This window comes from Nelusetta ayraudi, unplaced genomic scaffold, assembly GCF_046127955.1.
Source record: "Nelusetta ayraudi isolate G7.1 ecotype Tasmania unplaced genomic scaffold, CSIRO-AGI_Nayr_v1 ptg000130l, whole genome shotgun sequence".
Classification (NCBI taxonomy): domain Eukaryota; kingdom Metazoa; phylum Chordata; class Actinopteri; order Tetraodontiformes; family Monacanthidae; genus Nelusetta; species Nelusetta ayraudi.
Genome location: NW_027466180.1, coordinates 922501 through 943302, shown reverse-complemented (window position 1 = coordinate 943302; position 20802 = coordinate 922501). Strand labels below are relative to the sequence as shown.

Genomic DNA, 20802 nt, shown 5'->3' with positions numbered 1-20802 from the left:
ATTCACCTCGTGCCATGTTGGCACTCTGTTACAAAAAAAAATATGCAGACAACTAGCAAAACTTGTACAACTTTTTCTTTTTATTGTAGTTTTCTTAAATTCTCTATTTCCTTCGTCGATTTTCTGAAATTATAAGCTTATATTCCAGGAAAGAAAAAAACCTCAGTGTCAGCGTTTCCTACTTACCATGGTTGCGTCTCTCTCGCCTACTTCTCACTCTTCACGAGATCGCTCCTATTTAAGTGTTGAGCCGTTCACGACACTTGTAACCGTGTGACGGCACTGTGAGGTTACGCGTGGCTGTAGTACTTGACGGTAAATGTAGTCCTTCTGCGGAGAGAGTCATAAAGTAAACGCAACGCGCGTCGGGCGGGTACATTTCAAGAAGGACGAGCGGAGGTGAGATCGCTGTCGTGTATTTTGATGGTAACGGTGAAGCTAAAGGAGAAGTTTGTACAGTTTTCAACGGTTCAGCAAGTGCCCTCTTCAGAATTGCTAAGCGCTAAGCTAGTTAGCATAGCGTGTAGCGTTAGGAGCAATCATTTTCCGTTGCCTAGCAACCAGACGGCCCGGGGTTTGAGTTAGCGGCTATTGAACACGCTCTCCCAATAGCTTAACAGATAGGGAATACGACATGGAATACGTTTTCCCACAAACAATATTTCGATGTGACGTATTTTGTAATGCTAACTACTTCGAGAGAAAAACAACACCATTCCTATCGTTTTTGTTGAAGAGCGCAGCAAAACACCATAAACGATGCTGAGGTAGTCAAGGTGGTTTGTGCTTGTTGCCTTGTGTGAGTCCTTGCGGCGATTTTGTTCCAGTGAAGTGATGCTATTTTTTTTTTTTATTCTTTTTTTGTGAACGGTCGAAAGTTCTGATTGTGTGTGTGTGTGTGTGTGTGTGTGTGTGTGTGTGTGTGTGTGTGTGTGTGTGTGTGTGTGTGTGTTTTTAGTTAGTTTCTTTCATTCATTTTATTCTTTTTAGTCAAGAGATCAATGGCTACTGTTTTGTGCTTTAAAAATTGATAGTAGACAAAATTGCAACCTGTTTTGCAGTTGCAGAGGAGAGTTGTCAATATAAAAGAAGATTGCAAAATCAAGTGGGAGGAAAACAACGTCTCCAGATGACAATGGGGCACAACCTTTAAGATTATGGCTGCTGTTAATCGTTACTGAAGAAATAGGAAAATGTGTGACTCCTTTTTTTTTTTTTTAGGGTATCACAGAGCCAAGTCGGCATCACCAGTTCACAACATTTCTGACGTACAGAGACAATTGCTCACATCTGCAATGACAGACTGATTTAAAATCACTATTTAATGTTTCTTGCATGTTGTTGGACTGAAGGAGGAACCCAGAACACCCGGACATAACCCTCACAGGCACAGGAAGAACAGAAAGACCTCAACGGAGCTCAAATGGAGCAATACTAACAACTGCGTGGCCACTATCACCATCAGGTGAGCACATTTATTTCCATTAAATGGTCTCATTACAGGCCCTCTATATGACTGAAGCAGGAAAAGAATCATGCTTGACGAGTGTTAGGCACTTATATGTTACATCATGGTTCAACCTGTTCTCAGATGTCTCGGTGCGAAGCTGCATTCAGCGTTATTTGTTAACAGCACAGTCTGATGTGCCCCAGAGGCTGGTGAATCAGTGGGATTAGCTGTGTCAACAACGGTGTGTGTTCACCATATTTGCTAAAAGGAACGGATGGGTGGGATTAAAGAAGTCCTCAGCATATTGACATATTGTGAGCGGACAGATTGAATCTTTGATGTCATGACACACACTGCGGCGCTGATCAATACGTTTTAGAGCAGCTGCTCAGCAGGCCCCTCTGACCTCCGACCCCCTGTAGGAAATTTCTTAAGCCCATCAATACGACATCATCGCAAACGCATCCCAAGTAACGGCCTCAATTCTTGCGGTTAATATGCCCTCACTTGGCGAGAGTCAGCGGGCATCATCAGAAATATGAAAATCAATGAGTGGTTTGCCGTGTGATGTGAAAATCTAGACCCCGGGCGGGAGGCTGTGGTATATGCAACTCATAGAAAACACTGTTCTCCACGGGGAGAATGAGGAAAATTCGGGGATGGGGGGGATGGAAATGCCATGATGACCCTATAAAAGCTGACATAAACAAAGTAACGAGGATCAATATTCAGTCACTTCATGCATTTCTTCTTTCTTTTGACAGCCTGTGTGGATTAAGGATACCAGAAATAAACAGTCGTGGCAAATGGTTGCATTAACATCTGGTGGTGTCACCTCATAGTCCTTCTTTTATTCTTTCCTTTTCTTAGACAGCCATGCAGAAACGAGGTGCACCCTCGAATAGACTGGCAAGTGGACTCGTTGACTCGCGTATGCCGTTAGCAGTACCTGTATTGAGACACTAGGTGTCAGTATTAAGCTGCAGTTGACCCCGGTTGCCACAGCGCTGCCAAGCGAGTTGAAATGGGCTTCGCAGAGAAGAGCCCTCTGACACTTGTTGCTGGAGGAGCAGCCTGGCCTGTTAAGACCTGAGCGGACAGTTAGAGTAAAACAAACAAGTGGGCTCTTTATCTGTTTGCAAGGCTAAATTAACAGCTTAAGCCTCCTTTGAAAGGCCCCGTTAGACCGTCTCAGAGTTTGTTTGTGAAGAAAACGATGTGTTTGGCAGGGGTAAAAGAATTGATCGTGTGCACGGGTGAAAAATAAATGCAACACCACAAGTGTGAAATGTTTTGACATCAATGGTCGTCCTGGCAAAGAGTAAACAGCAAAAGCTCTTGTTCTTTTTATATCCGTCATTAAATTTAGAGCCATTGTCATTACATTTTTTCTCATTAAAGCATCTTTTAGAGACCTTGCTGTAAAAAAAACACAAAAAAAACACCTCCCTTCCCATCTGAATTGTTGACAGACTTAAACCACATTCTATTAAGAGTGGGTGGGGTCTTCATTCATTTCCATTCAATTCACAAACCTGCATTCAATCACACAGTGCAGATGAAGCTTTTATCCATTCTTATTGTGCATTAATGGATATTTTTGCAAGCCCCCGCCCTGGCTTTTATTTTTTATTTTTTTAATACACCCGCATTAGTGTCTCTTTCAAATCACGTTTGGAATCCCAAAAATAGCCCAAAGATCCAACAAGCCCCTGTTATTATTTCTCATTTCTGTACAATTCGAGGTCGTCGCTTGAAGGCGTACAAATGTTTCTGCTCAGCCTTGATGTACCTACTACCACCGAGTTCCTCTCACACTTTGACTGTCTGTGTTTGAAACCCAAGAAGGACTTTTCACAGCGCCAAGTATTGGCTTGCTGTAGGGTAGAGGAAGAAGGAGAGAGAGAGAGAGAGAGAGAGAGAGAGAGAGAGAGAGAGAGAGAGAGAAAGAGAGAGAGAGAGAGAGAGAGAGAGAGAGAGAGAGAGAGAGAGAGAGAGAGAGAGAGAGAGAGAGAGCCAAGCCCTCAATCAGAAAAAAAAAACGGACACCTCTGCAAACATACCGAGTAACTTCTTGGCACTGATGCAGAACTATTCAATTAAATGGAGTAATATGGCCTCAGACACACTGAGACACTCTCACTACGTTCCCCAAACAAGCCACAACCGCACACTCTCTCTCTCTGCCGCCGCCCTCAGGTGTTTGCATAAGGAAATGGTCCGTGAAATAGGTTTGATCAAATCACGCTCCATATTAAGACAAATACATATTTCATAGCACTTGATAGACTGATTGATGTGGCCGTGTCTTCATTTCCTCCTGCGTGTCACCCGGCAGAGATCTCTATCTGCGGCTGTACTGTGCTGGATCGTGGCCCCGCCGTGTTTCACCCCTGGAGTTTGTTGACTTGTCGTGCCGTGACTTTGAATGTTGCTCGGCGTGACTGTCTTCATATGTGAAATTTAGACGTTTTTTAATCGCAGGTGAAGGTCTGACGTCGACTGAGGCCCTCCTGACGGTTGCCACAAGGGGTCACTAAACTGCCACACGTCGGCATTCGCGTCAGAATCAGACCCCAACCACCAGCGTTTGCCTTTGTTGTCAGCAAAACAGACACATAAAAATAAAAAAATTAAAAAAAATCGACAAAAAATTACAATCACAAAGGGATGTACAAAAAAATGCAGCAGCAACAGTGTCCTGGATCCACAGCCCACTGAGGTCTCATCTGACAGACGTGTGTGTGTGTGTGTGTGTGTGTGTGTGTGTGTGTGTGTGTGTGTGTGTGTGTGTGTGTGTGTGTGTGTTTGGTCGAAGCAATTGTTTCAGCTAAAGCACGGCATGCCGACCAAAAAAAAAAAAAAAAAAAAACCCACCTTGCCCTCTCGCGCCACCTTTCATTAACTTCTAACCCCAAATCCGTCCAGCTGGACCCATGACGGCGGCAACTTGGTGCGGCTTCTGGCGGTCACGCCCCTCTGCACAGCTATAATGGGCCGCGCCACAATCGGGGGCCCCGACACAACGGACAACATTCCTGGTGCTTCCAAGAGGCCGGTAGCCTGCAGGTTTGCGGCAGCCGCGCTTGTCCCCACCCCACCCCACTCCGTTTGTCTGCCGCTCGCTAAAAGGGAAGAATGTTTTTGCCCACAACACGGCTGTGCTGTGTGGGGATTAAGAGCCATTCTGAGTGGCCCGGGGTCGTGCGGCAGATGTTGGCCAGGATAGCGCCGGTTGCCTTGCCGACAGCGAGCCGGCGGGAGCGGCCCTGCCCAGACAACATTAAGCCTATGTACATGTATGCGTCTGAAGCGGGGCGGTGGTGGGGGTGGTGGGGATGTTTTTTTGGGGTGGTTTTTTTTTTTGCACCAACCACGACCGGGCTGTCACTTTTTACAAAAAAATGGCTAATGCCTGGCTAATGCTAATTCAGGTGGACTCACTGTCTCTGGTTATTGTGATCACTTCTTAAAACCTTTAGTCACGCCCCCCCCTTTTTTACACATTAAGATTACATCACCATGTCACCTATTTAGAGCTCTGCGCTTCAGCTAATCTTCAACCGGTGTACGGTCATGACAAAATAACGTCTACTTTTTTTTTTTTTATCTCTAGCTGCGTTTCCATTACCCCTAGAATTGCGCTCGTTCTCGTAAAATCTCGTGGGAGGAGCTTGTCAATTGTACTTTTGTACAGAAATATCACTTTTATTTTGCAGCAAGATGACCCAAAAGTAGAAAAGAGACGTTGCAGGGACCAATCAACAGGGGTCTGGGCGTGGTTATCCCTATTTCCTCCTAAGGAAAGAAGTCTTGCGTCCCAGGTAGCGTCTGATGCGCGGATGCCATAAAAGCGGGCTTGTGTGGCCTGATGGGCTCAGTTGTCGGGTTTACATTAGTGGCACGTGGAGGCTTTTTTAAACCAACGGTTGCATGTCGACCCCCCCAAACTCGCCGCCCCTGTTTTTACACTGCCAGATGATGTTTCAATGCGTCCGTGTTGTTTTAGCCGTTAAGCTCTCAAGTGCTTGTCACACAGACCCTTTATGATGCATTTAAGGCGGAAAAAGGCGTTGCTATTACGAAACGGCCGTCCTCGGGGACGGCTCTGTTGTTGTTCATTTCACCTTTTAAAGTAACTATGCGGCGAAACTGGAAGTAGCTGCTGCCCAATGGGAATAACTGTTTTTATGTTCGCGTATGCAGTGGTGGGAGCGAAGTAAACGCAATAAAAAAAAAAGATGGAAATCCATTTCCATTACTGCCCCCCTCCCACTCTGTTGATTAAAAACATTGTTTTTTGCAGCGTTTTTACAGCTTGTAGCTGAGTTCCTGGGTTGTTAGCGCTCACATTTAGCACACTGTGACTTGTTATTACTGATCGACCTGTTTTCTCCACTATGTTAAATGACTGGAGAATCATTTCCAGGTGCTGTTTTAATCGGTGGAGGTTATGGCAGCACGTCTCCACCTTGGAAACAATGCAAGTTTTGAAATCCTGTTTTCCACCCTGGAAACCACAGCGATAGGGTGTGATAGACAAGTGCCAGGTGAAGGCGTAATCTGCCGTTCGGCACCGGAAATGATTTTGCTCCTCGGAGGAGCGCAGCAGCTTGCAGCAGGAGGAGAGGGGAGATACGGCGCCGGCACTCGAGTGCGAGGTCACCGCAAAGAGAAGAAACTTCTCGGTCCGAGTCTCATCGATGTCCGACCACTCAAGCTGTCAGTGGAGGGAGGCGGCGGCTGCTGAGAGTTGTCCGAGGTGTCATGGCCTCGTCTGCCGGGTGACAGACAGCCGGTGTGTGAGAGTGTGACGGGGAAATAAGACCCGCTGAGACGTCTAGGGGACGTTTGTCGTGACCTTTCGTGTTTTCCGGGGTTCGACTCGCCCCGTGTATCTGACAACAACTCCAACTTTCCTCTCCCTGAGCCCGTGTGACAGTTGTGCCTGTTTGTGTGTTTGTGTGTGTGTGTGCGTGCGTGCGCGCGCCCGCATTGTGCATTTGCCTGTGCACACTAATTGTTGGTGGGCCCCCCTGGGGCTGTGTGTTTCTGAATGTGTGTGTATGCAGATACGCAGCCAGAGGATGTTATCGTTAATAATAAAACTTTTTGGAGATGCAAACATTTGATGTGCTTTCCCTTAAATTCACCTAGATCCACAAAATAAACATTGGCGGAGGATGTTAATCGTTGAAAATGTTTTTGCATTAGCTTTACTCCAAACCAGCTACGAGATTTTTTTTCAACACCGGCAGGCCTTGGCTCATCGCTTCCAGCTCCAATTTGTCACCAAACAAAAATAGTTTGGAGGTTTTTTCTTTTTCTGTCTTTTTCCTCTCTGCGTTCAAAAAATAGAAATTATTATATGTGTTATTACCATGGCCATGCACAGTTCATTATTTTTATTTAATGACAGAAGTAAGTGAAGTAAGATTTTTTTCTTTTATTTCATTTTTTTAAACTTGCACACAGAAAAAAGCATGCTTTATGTGACGCGTGTTCTGCGAGGCCATGGGCCTGTCGATGTTACTCGCTCGCGGTGGAGAGGTGAGGTGGGTGAACAACAGGGCACCAAACAGCTTTAAAAAAAGAGGAGAAAAAAAAAAATCCAGCGGCGGCATGGACGACGGCGGCGCGGTCACCGTGACACGCGTAACCTCGGCTGCGACGGGGGACGGACGCCGCAGAGGCGCACAATCCCCGAGAATCCCTTTGAAGTCGGCGGGCAATTGTGCAGCTGCTTTGGAAGTATTGTGTTTCCTGTCCTTGGGTGCGTCTGCAGGGCGCATTCAGGCAGGCAGCGGGGCTTTTAGCCAAACACTGGGCCGGGATTAGGCCTATTAGCCGAACAGGAGCGAGAGACAATCAGCCAAGAATCTGCGCTGGATGCAGGAACTCCGGGTCCAGTTTGTGCGGCCTGAGTCTTGACGGAGCTGCAAAGACCCTCCCAGTCCTGCGGTCCTGCTTCTCTGCCTCTGTGTTGTGTGTTTCTGCTCCGGGCGCACGGTAAATACCTCTGATGCGGGGATCCCTGACCCCCCCCACCCCCACACTCCACTTCCCACCTCGCTCCTTCCAACACTCACCCCCAAATGATCTTTTACACATCTTCCATCGTCCCTCACTCCTCTGTGCACTTACCAAAGTATATTCGCTGGAGTAGATGTGGGCTGCGACTTTAAAATCGCCAGTAATATCTTGCGTGTTTGTGAATTTGTGACGAATCATCTGACGGCTTGGTGGAGCACATCTGCAGCTGTTTGGTGAGGAAACCCGTTAAACTGAGGATAGATAGATAGATAGATGGATAGATAGATGAATAGATATTTCCTTCATTAATCCCTCAGTGTGGAAATCATGGATGTATTACAAGAACTGGATAACAGACTGACAATATGGTGGTGCGCCGATTTTTCCCAGTGGCCAAATTGCGCGTTGTGTTGAGACGGAGGAGGAGGAGATGGAATATTTTTTATAAGTAATCAAAGAGAAAAATAGAACCACCAGTCTTGACAGCTAACAACGTCTAACAGCAAACAACAGCTGGTGATTGTTGGTTGATCCTTTTCAGATTCAATTCAAGATTTTCTCTATCACATATCCTATTTTATCACACGATAGATAGAGACTTCAATAAAGTCTCTATCTATCTATCTATCTATCTATCTATCTATCTATCTATCTATCTATCTATCTATCTATCCTATTTTATTACATGATCATTGAAAGCAACATTCTTTGGCTCTGGGTTCTTCCAGTTTCTCTCTCTCTCCCTCTCTCTCTCTCTCTGCTTCTGGAAGACGTTTAAAATTGAGGCCAGAGGTCTGCCGCGCTCTTTCTCATGACCACGTGAACTCTTCAACTCCTCACCTCTTTGTGCTCTCCAAACTTTGCGTTGCACCTCGAGATGCACACGAGCACTCCCGCACTCTGTGTCACTGCAGCGAGAGACTTGCCCAGAAGTCATGTCACCGCGGCTCCGTCTCCCCGCTGACTGACATGCCCTGCGAAAAGAGGCTCCCACACACACACACACACACACACGGAGCGGCTGGTGTGCATGCAGAGCCACTGTACCTGTCTCCCCTCTTGAATAGTATTACCTTTACCTCATTTTGTTCTGCCTGTCTATCAACCCCATTCTTCTCCCGCCGACAGCTGAAAGAGCTGCTGTGGGACTTTGTTAAGTGTCTGTGTGAAAGGTTCTCCTCGGCCTGCCGCCTGGCGCCGCCTGGCCCACCCTCGGCCGGACCTCCTGTCCTGTCATGTGACAGCTGACTTTGGCTAGTTTCAACACCGCTGCCGGGCGTCACGTTTTATTTTACTCTGGGGGGGGTGGGGGGGGGTGTCCTTCAGTTTACCTCTCCCAAGTTGATTTGCTGTGCAGGAGGGGAGGATGTCGGCTGAAGAGGGAGAGAGAGAAGAGAGAGAGAGTCAAAGGTGTCACCGTCGCAAACAATCACGCTGTGGTGATGAATTAATTCAAGTGTACTCGTGACAGAACACAAAAAGCTATTATGCAACTAGAACAAGATGTGGGTCATCAGTGGCCACCATCACATTCACCTCTGAGGAAATCAAAAATTGCAGGAAGTGACGTCAGTCTTTTTCTCCAACGTCACCTGATCACACAAACGAAATCAAGCACGCAACCTTCGTGTCTGGGTTAAATGTGCTGCTCTAGACGGACGCTGCGGTTTCTCCGCGTGACTTTTCAGTTTCCGAACCTTCGGCCAAAAACGTTGAAACGTTCCTGTTGATGTCCCTAGAGCGTCATGCTAATTTCCTGCTATCGCTCTGGAAAGTTGTCTCGCCAGAACACTGTGGTTCTGCACCGTGTTTGCGTTTCGAGTCTCGTCCCGTGGGGTCGGTAGCGCCGTTTTATCTCCCGTGTCAGTTAGTTACACGCTGACATGAGGCCTCTCACAGCGGGGAAGGGCTTCTTTGTTTTATCCAGCTCCCTAACCCCAGTTTGTTTCACTCTTTCCCCAGATTTCTGTCCACCGTCCTTTGCTCCGATATGAGAGGAAGCTGGAGGACTCCTACTCCCTCCAGAGTGCTCCAGAGATAAGGGTCTGTTTGCATGGCTTCATATGTATGTAAATGTGCGCGTGTGTATATTTCCGCAGGTACCACGAGTTTGGCAGATAGCAGGGTATACTGTAGACGCCCCTGCACGCACAGGCGTGTGCGCCACGTATCAGAAGTCTGCGAGATAGCGGCGTGAGTGTGCGAGTGTGTTTACTGAATACGTGAGTTTATTTGCTGAAGTGGACTGTGACTGAGGCTCGACTGAAACCCCCAGCATTTGACAAGCGTGGACTTCGACGCACGGAGTTCCCGCCAACTTCCAGTCAGTGGATGACTGAAAAAAAAAAATTCAAGGTTCTTCGTTTGAACAGTAATAACGGAAGAAATAAAAGAAATAACAGTAAAATTGTCTTTTTGAGGAAGAAAACAGGCATGTGGAAAGTTTAATAAATAATAATATGACAGAGAGAAAACCAAAAGGGTGGCTGACGCGGTCGGAAAGCTTCATGCATTTCTAATAAGAGGTAAATCATAAAAAAAAACAGTGAAGGAGACAAGGAGAACGAAAAAAGATAAAAGGGAAAGGGGGCAAGTAGGCGCAGCACTGATAAGTGAAGGTACAAGGGAGGAGGAAGAGGAAGCGAAGCTGACAGTAAGGTGTGTGTGCATGCGTGTGTGTGTGTGTGTGTGTGTGTGTGTGTGTGTGCGTATGTGTGTGTGTGTGTGTGTGTGTGTGTGTGTGTGTGTGCTGAGGGGCAGGGCTGTGATGGCCTTGTGTCAGTCATTTAATGGCAGCTCTTTAACCCTGTAATTTACTTCTGCGCCTCCTGACAGCTTTGCCTCTGGCCTCAGTGTGTGTGCAACTGTGTGTTTGTGTGTGTCCGTGTGTATGTGTGTGAGGGAGAAAGAGAGAGAAGGGAAAATGTGTAAAACTCTGACAAAGGATTCTCGAGACGTCAAACTAAACATGTGAGATTCTCACTTCATTTTTAATTTTATCTTTCCCTAATCAACCTCGGGGAGGACTCTCTCTCTCTCTCGCTCTCTCTCTCTCTCTCTCTCTCTCTCTCGCTCTCTCTCTCTCTCTCTCTCTCTCTGTGGTTTTGTGACTGAAGTTGATTTAAGAATGTAACTTCTCAAGTCAAGTCTGATGTTGGGTGGATGTCGGAATGTAGCGTCAACTACTTTGGGCAAACACCCAAAGTAGTGCCGTATATTTGTGTGATTATCTGTCATCGCTGGACATCCTTGGAATATTTGGTGCCGTGTTTTTTTTGCGTGTGTGTGTTTTTTGTGATGCAACTATGGAGCATCCATTGATTGAAAATAGACGATGCAGGACTGCAAAGCCGAGTGTGATACCAAAAAAACGGACTTCCCCTTTCAGTCCTTGTCTACTCTTCACATCCAAAACAGGCCCATGTAAGGACACTGTTAACACAGACACACACAGACGCATGCACACACACACACACACACACACACACACACACACACACACACTCAGCCGCCACCCAGAGGGGACAGTGAAAGAGGAGCGGGGGAAGAGAAGCAGAGAGCAGACAAGGTCGTGCTTCCTGCGGACTGCCTTTGAAAGAGGACTCATATGTTTTTCCCCGCCGTCCCTTTGAAGTTAAAGCAGCCCCTCTACCGGTAAAGACACACTACAATAACCTAGACCCCACCCGCCCCTCACGCAGCGCCCTCCACGCTGGCCCTGCTCCCCTGTAAAGCTCTGCAGGGCGACGGCTAACCCGCTGCAACCCCGACCGCAAGTCGGTCGGAGTGTGGCAGCCGTCCAGCAGCTGAGCTGCAAGCTGCGTGCGTGCGTGTGTGTGTGTGTGTGCGTGTGTGTGTGTTTGTGTGTTTTAAGCATAGTATTTTATAGTATGATAATGAAGAGGGGGGTCGCTTTGCTTCCTCTCTCTGGCCTCCGTGACTCTGAGTGGACAATAGTTCCCTTATTTGAAGACATTAATATATTGTTTTGTTTTTTTTCTGGAGTTTGCATGTTGTCCCTGTGTACCTGTGCATGGGTTCTCTCTGGGTTCTCCAGCTTCCCTCTGGCCACCTTCAGTGCAAGAGGGTGTGTTAGCGCAGGTCATTCCTGCCTGCAGCTATCAAGATGTACAACTGCACTAAGTAAAATCATCTTCTCACACACTTACATTTCATAAAGGTGCAATAAAACATTTATATGTCAATATTGTGTACATAACTGTCAATATAATGTTAATATCTTGTTTGTTCCGTCTCTGTCTGTAAATACTTTTATTTTATTTTATTTTATTCCTATCTCCATTCTTTTCTATTTTATTGTTGCTGTAATTATGAACATTTTCCGAATGTGGCATTAATAAAGGCTTCTACTTCTTCTTCCTCTTCTTCCTCCCACAGTCCAAAAACATGCATGTGAGGTGAATTGGGAACTCTGAATTGACTGTGTGTGTGTGTGTGTGTGTGTGTGTGTGTGTGTGTGTGTGTGTGTGAGTGTGTGAGTGTGTGAGTGTGTGAGTGTGTGAGTGTGTGAGTGTGTGAGTGTGTGAGTGTGTGAGAGAGAGAGAGAGAGAGAGAGAGAGAGAGAGAGAGAGAGAGAGAGAGAGAGAGAGAGAGAGAGAGAGAGAGAGAGAGAGAGAGAGAGAGAGAGAGAGAGAGAGAGAGAGAGAGAGAGAGAGAGAGAGAGAGAGAGAGAGAGAGAGAGAGAACGCGAACGGTTGTTTGTCTCTATGTGGCCCTGAACTGGTCACTGGTCCGGAGTGTCACCCTGCCTTCACCCTATGACAGCTGGGAGAGGCTCCAGCAGACCACTGCAACCCTGAGTGCAGGAAGAAGCTGGTATTGAAAATGGATGGATGTTAAGCCTCCCTCCAACCCCAGAGTAACGTGCACGTTAGCTCGGCCAGTGTCTCCAAACCAAACACTGACGAGATGAGAGTATTCAGGCACTTCCTTTGAATACTGTACTACCACTGCCACTGTTGCAGAAACGTTTCAAACTTCACTCTTCCACCTGTGAAGGCGGCGCACGCACTGGAGCACTGATGCACTGACGCACTGACGCACTGACGCACCAGCCACCGCTCCTTGTCTATGTGCGAGATTCTGCAGTCGCAGGGGCCACGGACAAAACCCGCTGCAGTGTCTGGTGACGGTGAATGGTTTTCAGTGCAGTCTTCGTCTCGGGGCTGTGAGCTCGTTCCGAACAGTCCCTCTCCTTCCTCCCCACTGTGCCTCGTGAAAGCGCCGCCGCTCCGCACTAATGTCCCTGACACGCGCCGTCGGTGCACGCGGGCGCGCACGTCGTTGTCCTACACGACCTCGTGCCGTTTGCCATCGTCGTTCAGCCCCTGGCGTCGGCGCGGGATGAGCCCTGTCCGAACTTTTGTGCCAGCCAAATGGGCAGTTGCTCAATAAAAGCTGATTTTGTCCTCCGACAAGGCTGATCTGTAGGACTAAAGAGACGCTGGATGGGACGTGGATTAAAGAACCTCTTGCCAGACCAGGTCCAGCGTTTAAAGGCACTCAGCATTAGCTGTGTGTTTTTGTTGTGGCTTGTCGTTGTTGGGGTTTGAATTTAACAACGCTCTCATAAGGTGGTTTTTCCAGACGTATCGATATAGAGGTACATATATATATATATACAAAAAAAAACTTTTTTTGTATTTGCACGTCAGCGGACGTGACGTACGGGGTCACGTGACCAGTTCACCTCAAGTGAAAATGGCACGTTATGATTGGACGTAGGAGGAGACGGAATCTTTTTTTTTTTTTTTTTACAGGTAATCAAAGAGAAAAATATAACAACCATTTTTGACAGCAAACAACATTGAAATGCAGATTTAAACAAGAATTTTTGTACCTTCCGTCCAAAGTGGGGTCTCGCGGGACGAGATTTGACGAGAAAATACAGTTTATGCGCTTCACAACATTGTAGGGATGAGAAATACTGTAATGCCACACTTACAATTCTATTTAAAATACTATCTTCCAGCTTCTGTCAGCAGTGGTTGCCGTTGAAATATTGCCAGTGTTCTTCTGAAGGGGAAAAAAAAAAAAGTCTCTTTTTTTTCCCCCTTGCCGCTCAAGCGTAACAGCCAGTTGGAAGCACAGCGGACAGCCATGCAGTTGCACCTGCGACATCCAGTAACAGTTGATCAATATGGTGAGGGGGAGCCCTGCAGTGAGGACCAGGAGACAGCTTAGCTGCTTGAACCCTGCGGGAGCAGACCTGGCTGTCCTTCACTGGGGCAAACCTGCAGAAGAATTTTCTTTCAACAATGGATTGGATTTATGTGGCACCTTTCTAGGCGCTCAGAGCACTTTACATTGAAGCCATTATTCATTCACACCACATTCACACCGGTGGTGAGCTCCATGTGTAGCCACAGCTGCCTTGGGGCAGACTGAAGTGTCTCGTCCAAGGACACAACGACAGACTGGGATGGAGCGGGGTTTGAACCGCCAACCTTTCGGTCATTGGACGACCCGCTCTGCCACCTGAGCTCCAGTCGCCCCAAATAAGATGGCAAATCAGATCATTGAGAGACAAATAGCAAAAGACAAACATTTTCAATTTGCAAACCCTCCACAATCTGCTTGCAACTGTGTGTTTTCATCGATGTTAAGATGTGCGTTGCTGCTTCTCCGTGTTTGACCCGTTTGTGTGTCACACAGATGGAGATATGAATCTGAACTGCCCCTCCTCTTAATTTGTTCCCTCTCCCTGTGCTCCTCCCTCTCCTCCTCTGCAGACTCAGGTTTCGCTCCTCCGTGTGATGGCGTTCTGCCTGGCTGAGCTGCACTTGTGGTCCACCAAGAGCTCACTCAGAGTCAAAGGTAGCACTTATCGCCGTGTCCAATCTCCTGGCAATGCCCCCCCCACCTCGTCCGTCTCCCTCTCTGTCATCGCTCACTTTGTCTTCGCACCTCCTCGACACCTCGCCTGTATCCACATTAAACAATCTGCCTCTCAGTCAACACTCTCTCTTTTCGCTCTCTCTTCACTTTTTTTTTTTTTTCCTCTTTGCTCTCTGCAGACTACATCCGTGTTTGATTGGCGGTAAACTTTGCCCGGTTCCGTTAAACTTCAGTCAACCTTTCCTTTCAACACTCCTCCTCAGCTATTAACATACAAGGAAAAGTTTCCTTGAAATTGTTTGTTTTGTTGGGTAAAAGTTTGACTTCTGGAGGGGGCGTTTTTTTTTGTTTCCCCTCCGTCACCTATCAGTCCATCTGCTGCTTTTCGAGCGAAATGCTCTGTTTCCCCAGTTTCTTGTTTTCTCCTCTCTTCCATTCTGTCTCGTCTTTCACAGTCTGCTGAGCTTCGGACAGAGATACTGTCTCAAGGAGACCGGCGTGTCTGTGTCTGTGTCTGTGTGTGTGTGTGTGTGTGTGTGTGTGTGTGTTTGTGTGTGTGTGTCAGTCAGTGTCAGTGTGCACACAAAGGTACGACAAGGTGTATATCCAAGGTGATGGTGACAAATCCTTATTTGTTTTTTTCCTTTTACCCCACCGCGCGCGTGTGTGCGTGTGTGTGTGTGTGTGTGTGTGTGTTTGTGTTTGTGTTTGTGTTTGTGTGTGTGTGTGTGTGTGTGTGTGTGTGTGTGTGTGTGTCTTCTGCTATCTTTGAAAAGTGTGTATGGATACATCTTTGCGCCAGGCTGCTGAGGTGTAACGCTCTCCTATCACCGCTTTCTTTACATCGCACACATCTGTCCCGACAACACAAAGAGATTTGTGAAACCTGCGTCTGCGGCGTCACTGCCGATCAGCGGCACACGTGCACTTAGCTTCCAACACATCCCGGTCTCTCAGCGCTCCAGTCCCGGCCCTTCTCTCCTGGGACAAAGACGCACACACAGCGGTAGTAGCTTAGACATGTTGTGTTGTGTTTTTCTTAGAAATACTTACACGTCGCTTCAGTTTATTGTTTGCGCAGCAGCAAATTGCTCAAGGTCACGCTGACGTTAAATGGAAACGCCGCGACATCCTTCCGACTGCTGCCAGAGTTCCGTCTGTGTGTCAGTCTGTGCGTTTGTCCGCTGCATGAGCCGGCCTCCAGAGCGGCCTCAGCAGCGGCGGGCGCGATAAAGAAACGATGTGTTGTGCGAATCTCAGTCTCGCTGCTTTACGGGTTTCTGGGGGGCCTGAAGGAATAAGACCGAGAGAGAAAAGACCTCAGCTCAGCAGTTTGTGCCCGAGCGTGTGTGTGTGTGTGTGTGTGTGTGTGTGTGTGTGGGTGGGTGGGTGGGTGTGTGTGTGTACATCATCCGCGTGCATTTGTGTCCTTGTTGCCCAGTGTGTGTTTGTGCTCAGACGTTGGTCCCGCCTGCTGCTGGATGTAAATCAGACTTTTCCTTCCTCCCTCAGGTGGGATGATGAGTTGCGGCACCTGTCTTCATTAACCTCCTTCATCCTCCTGCCACTCTACCATTCTGACCGGTTGCCACCCCCTGCCCCCCACTCACCCACCCACCATTGCTCCCCCCCGCCACCTTCGGCGACCACCCCACCACCCTCCACCCCCTCCCGGGGGGCCTTATCTCAGCTCAAACCGCCGTGCTGGCAGACGGGACAGGCCAGCGGCTGATAGCGATTGTTTATCCCATAGTGCGAAATTGCTGATCTGTCTCCTGCCTTTTCCCTGACAGCGAGATGTTCATCTCACCCTCTCTCTCTCTCTCTCTCTCGCCCTCTCTCCGCCTCTCTCTCTCTCCCTCACCCCACAGATACAGATATTGGCACCTATCAGTACTACGATAAAGGCGAGCCAGGTAAATAGTGTTTATATTGGATGCCTGTTTGTGTTTTAAGATAAGTCGCGTTTGTCTTGCTTCCCCCCGAATGCTTTGTGACTTTTCTTATATATGGCAAAGGGCTTTGTGACGCCTCGCCTAACACCCTCCCACCCTCAGAAACACACACACACACACACACACACACACACACACACACACACACACACGTCATCTAGCAAAGATGCCCCCCAAAATCGTCATATTCATATGACATGCGCGGCTCATAGCTCAGCACTCAACACGCGTGCACACACACAGGTTATTAGGCTCTCTCTCGGCCTCTATCTCCTCCAACACGTGTGTCGCTGTTGACCCCGGGGTCCTGCCGCACAGCGATAGCAAAGCTAAACTGTTTGACTTTCTCCCAGATCACATAGTGGGCGGCCCCGCCGTCGTCCGACAGCCCCGAGGCCACCAGGCTTCTCTCCACCGCTCACACCTGCTTCCTCCTGTTTGCCTTCACTATTCTTCAAAAAATAAAATTGCACTTAGTGCCGCCGTTATAAAATGTGTTAGTGTCTCCTCCTCCTCCTCCTCCTCCTCCTCCTCATCTCCTCGTCAACTGGCTAATTGCTGCCAACTGTATTCTCATTGTTTTAATATTCTGCCACCGTACTTATTTTGGTCCCGACTAATTTCCTGTACAGCGTCTCTCTTCCCGCTCTCTTCCCGCTCTCTTCCCGTTCTCTTCCCTCTCCTCTCCCTCTCCTCCTCGCGGGGCTTCTCTCCCTCCTCTCTCATCTCGGAAGCCGCCTTCCCTTTCATTCCAATCTTCAGTGACGAGACGATGCTCTTGCTCCAAATCCTTTCATTTGGAGGATTACTAAAGTGTGGCTTGATATCAGAGTTGGGGGTGTGGGGGTTGAGGAGGAGGAAGAGAAAGAGGAGGAGGGTTGACACAGAAAGAGAAGCAGCCGAATCATTATCAAAAAGTATCACAATATTCCCCAATACTGTTGTTGAGAGGCTTTGCACTATATATCACACCAGTTTCTATAGCGCTTCATAAAAAAATGGTGTGATTTTGTGACTCCTAGCCATAAAAGTAGGAAGTCCTAATAATAAGAGTCTTGTGCTTTTAGTAGATGATTTATATAGAATTTATAATGTTTATTTATAATTGGAAGCAATCACATTTTAAAATTTGAAAATGTATTTATTACTATTTAGTGTGAACTTTTCCCACCTTTCTTCTGTAAGTTCATTGAATTTGAGCCTCAGCAAAATTTCATCTGTTGTTTGATCCAAATTTTTTTCTCCCCCCTCCTGGACTACGATTGGGTCACGGAAGTCACGTGCATAACCTTTTGATCATATGCACTACCCACTTTTAGAGCATCCGACTGTATGTCATTGAACCTCCCCAGTAGTCCAGTCTGATTAATTAATTAAAGACTGAAGACTTTGGAATGTTGCATCATGGGATCACTGTTTGGGCGACAGTTTGTGCTTTTCTTCAACTGAATTTTTACAAAAAAAAACAACATTTAGTCGGTGAAGGTTCTCACTCATCCAGGTCATCTTAATGTCCAAAGGCCCAAGTTGAGGCCACTGATCAAAAGATCAAGTCCAGTGGTCTCAACTTAACCCTTCTACATCAACTACTTTTGTCTATCTGAGAAAGCACCAGTGAATTACAAAACCAGGTCGCAGTCTGGGCAGCGTATTCCCTCAATTTGGCGGCACGGGTGTTTCTTGTTTTTCGTTTCATCTGCAAAAGATGTGTAGTTTCACTCTTGGCCACTAGAGGTAGACCCAAGCTCACTGGAGCAGCTCCGGGGGCCGCCTGCAGCCAAAGCAACCACACGCCCTCTCCACCCGTCCCCTCCCATCCCCTCCCCGCCAGCCAGCCCTGGAGCAGGTGCCCATGTCTGGGCCTGTCTGGCCCCCTCAGCCCCCTTTATCTGATTAATACTACTAATCCTGGAGGTGTTTCTGGCTGCCGGAGGAGTCGGCCGCCACGCTGGCCGCACTCTTGCTGGAGGTGACCAAGCGAGCCATAAGGCGCCGACGGGTTACGGCTGACATCAAGCCAACGAGGTCTCTGGGAGCTGCAGCAGCAGCAGCAGTTTCACACTCGGTCCCTTGTTTGAAAAAAAAAAGCCGCGCTGTTAGACACAGTCACTGATCACGTCCGCCACATTGAATGATGTTCCAACAGAAAACCCGTTAAAGGTCCAGTGTGAAATATTTGGCTTGATTTCTGATTATTGGATTGATAAACGCTTAATATACTGCATATAAAAACATTGATAAATGTGTCTAATCGCAGAACAATAACAATAACACTTTTATAACAATAACAACATATATACATACATGCACATATATATATATATATATATATATACATATATATATATATATATATATATATATATATATATATATATATATATAAATATGTGTGTGTATATAGCATATATATTTCCAACCAACAAAGAAGAGGTGGACGAGGTGTAGTTCACAGGCAAGCTCAGGAGAGGGATGGAGAGACTGAGAGATGCTGCACTCTAAAATATAACCACTCGATGTCGCTATTTCTTCTTCAAAACCTCCAAATATTACACACTTAACTCGAACCGGCTCCGCTCTTCTCGTTGCCAGGCGCTGCTCCCGAGCATCACTACTACAGCGAGAAGCTCGACTTTTGCGAAGGTGAGTTTGCTAACGGTGTGTGTGTGTGTAGCAGGGAGGGCGTGGGGCAGGGGGTTGGGGGTCGAGCTTGGTTCTGCTTATTCATCTGCACACTGTTGTGTTGTGTGTGCGTCTGTGCACCTAATTGTATCAACCGCCAATGGTGATCATTGAGAAACGGTTAGGCGGGAGCCACTTCCTCCTCTTCCTCCTCCTCTTCCCTTCCCCCCTCCTCCTCCTCCTTGTCCTCCACCACCTCTTCCTCCACCTCCTACTCTTCCTTCCCCCCCTTCTCCTCCTCCTTGTCCTCCACCACCTCTTCCTCCACCTCTTACCCTCACTCCCCCCCTCCTCTTCCCCCTCCTTGCCGCGGAATACAAACACTCTTATCAGAAGACGAACACTCACCCCTCCCTCCCCCCTCCTCCACTCTCCCCCGACCCCACCCCATCCACACCCTCATTTGCATGCATCTGTTTACTCCTTGCTAATGGAGGGTCTCGCTCCTTGGCTGACGTCGGTCGACACGAAAAAGAAAACAAGCGCAGAGAGAAACAGGCCTCTTGTTTTTTTTTTCATCCTTCTGCTGAACTTCCTGTTGTGAACTATCAGGTGGAAAAATACAGATGCACAAATTCAATTAGCTGATTTTTTTTTTTTTTTTTTTTAAAGAATTACATTTTCATACCCCTTCCCATATGCTTCCCTTCCTCCGTTTAACCACTAGAGGTGGGGGGTGGAGGGTGGTGGTGAAGGGAGGCCTGGGAAATTAAAATGAAGGGTCCTCGGTGTTGCGACGTGCCGCTAACTGCCAGCTCGTGTTTTGGGAGATAACTGGAGTCCTCATGCTGAAATATTTGCCATGTGCGTGTGTGTGTGTGTGTGTGTCAGAGGAGACGTTTTGCTTTCCGCAGAATATTTTTTTATCCCCTTCAGCGCATCAATCTGTGAGCAGCAGACTCGTCCCGCTCAGACCAAGCATGGATAAAAAAAAAAAATTTAATCTAATCTCTGTAGTTTTTTTTTGCTTTTCACTACTTAGTCTTTAAATTTTGAATTTGAATGGCTCAATCAATTCATTTTTTCCTTTTCTTTTTTTTTTTACTTTAATTAAAAGGGAAAAACTTGTGACGATCAGATTTTTCGGAGTGCAGTTGCGCTCAGGGTAAAAGTCGAGAGCGGGAGTCTCTCGTCACCCGTCCTCGCTCCTTGGACACCCCCCCCCAACAACACCCACACCCTCCTCATACTGAGATCTTCCACCTCCATCTCTATAAACTTTTACCCTTTCACCCTGGTGTTTTTCTGGTTTTGGAGTGACGTGCATTCTTCTAGATTCCCATGAGGGCAACTGACAAGAAGCTTATTTCCTCCACGTCTGTGTTTCCAAAAAGCGACGGGTCACATGATCTTGAGACTTCTTGTGTGTGTGTGTGTGTGTGTGTGTGTGTGTGTGTGTGTGTGTGATTCTCTCTCTCTCTCTCTCTCTCTCCCTCTTTCCTCTCGGGCAGCGCGAGGCTATTCGTGGACCCCCAGGAACCGCCGACCGGAGAGGCTCCGCGATTCGCTGAAGGAGTTGGAGGTGCCCGCCTCTCGTCGTGTTCCGCCCCCCCCCCCCTCCTCCTCCTCCCCCTTCCTCACCCCTCCTGTCGTCTTCCTCCCTCTGGGGATTTTTAAAGTTTTCCCTTTCCGAAACGGCCGATTGATTAACAAATAGGGGCATTCTCTCCTCGCTCTCTCTCTTTCTCTCCCTCCATTCACTCTCCCCTCCGCTGCCGTTTGTTCTCCGCTCTCCCTCTCCTCTCTCATCACCTCTCTTTCGGCCCCGCTCTGTCATCACAGGGGATATTTGAGGGGATCAGGGGGGCTGCAGGCTGCCCCCTC

At 47.7% G+C, this 20802-nt stretch overlaps 1 protein-coding gene across 1 annotated transcript in view; it reads left to right on the top strand.

The window, feature by feature from the left end:
- Positions 1–202: 202 nt before the first annotated feature.
- The window catches only part of wdpcp (WD repeat containing planar cell polarity effector), a 64021-nt gene continuing 43421 nt past the window's right edge, over positions 203–20802 (top strand). Inside the window, exons 1-6 of the mRNA XM_076050878.1 lie at positions 203–399; positions 1364–1465; positions 14236–14320; positions 16213–16257; positions 18889–18939; positions 20430–20500. Coding sequence (XP_075906993.1) covers positions 14260–14320; positions 16213–16257; positions 18889–18939; positions 20430–20500 — 228 coding nt within the window. The 5' untranslated portion in view covers positions 203–399; positions 1364–1465; positions 14236–14259. The remainder of the gene's footprint in view (positions 400–1363; positions 1466–14235; positions 14321–16212; positions 16258–18888; positions 18940–20429; positions 20501–20802) is intronic.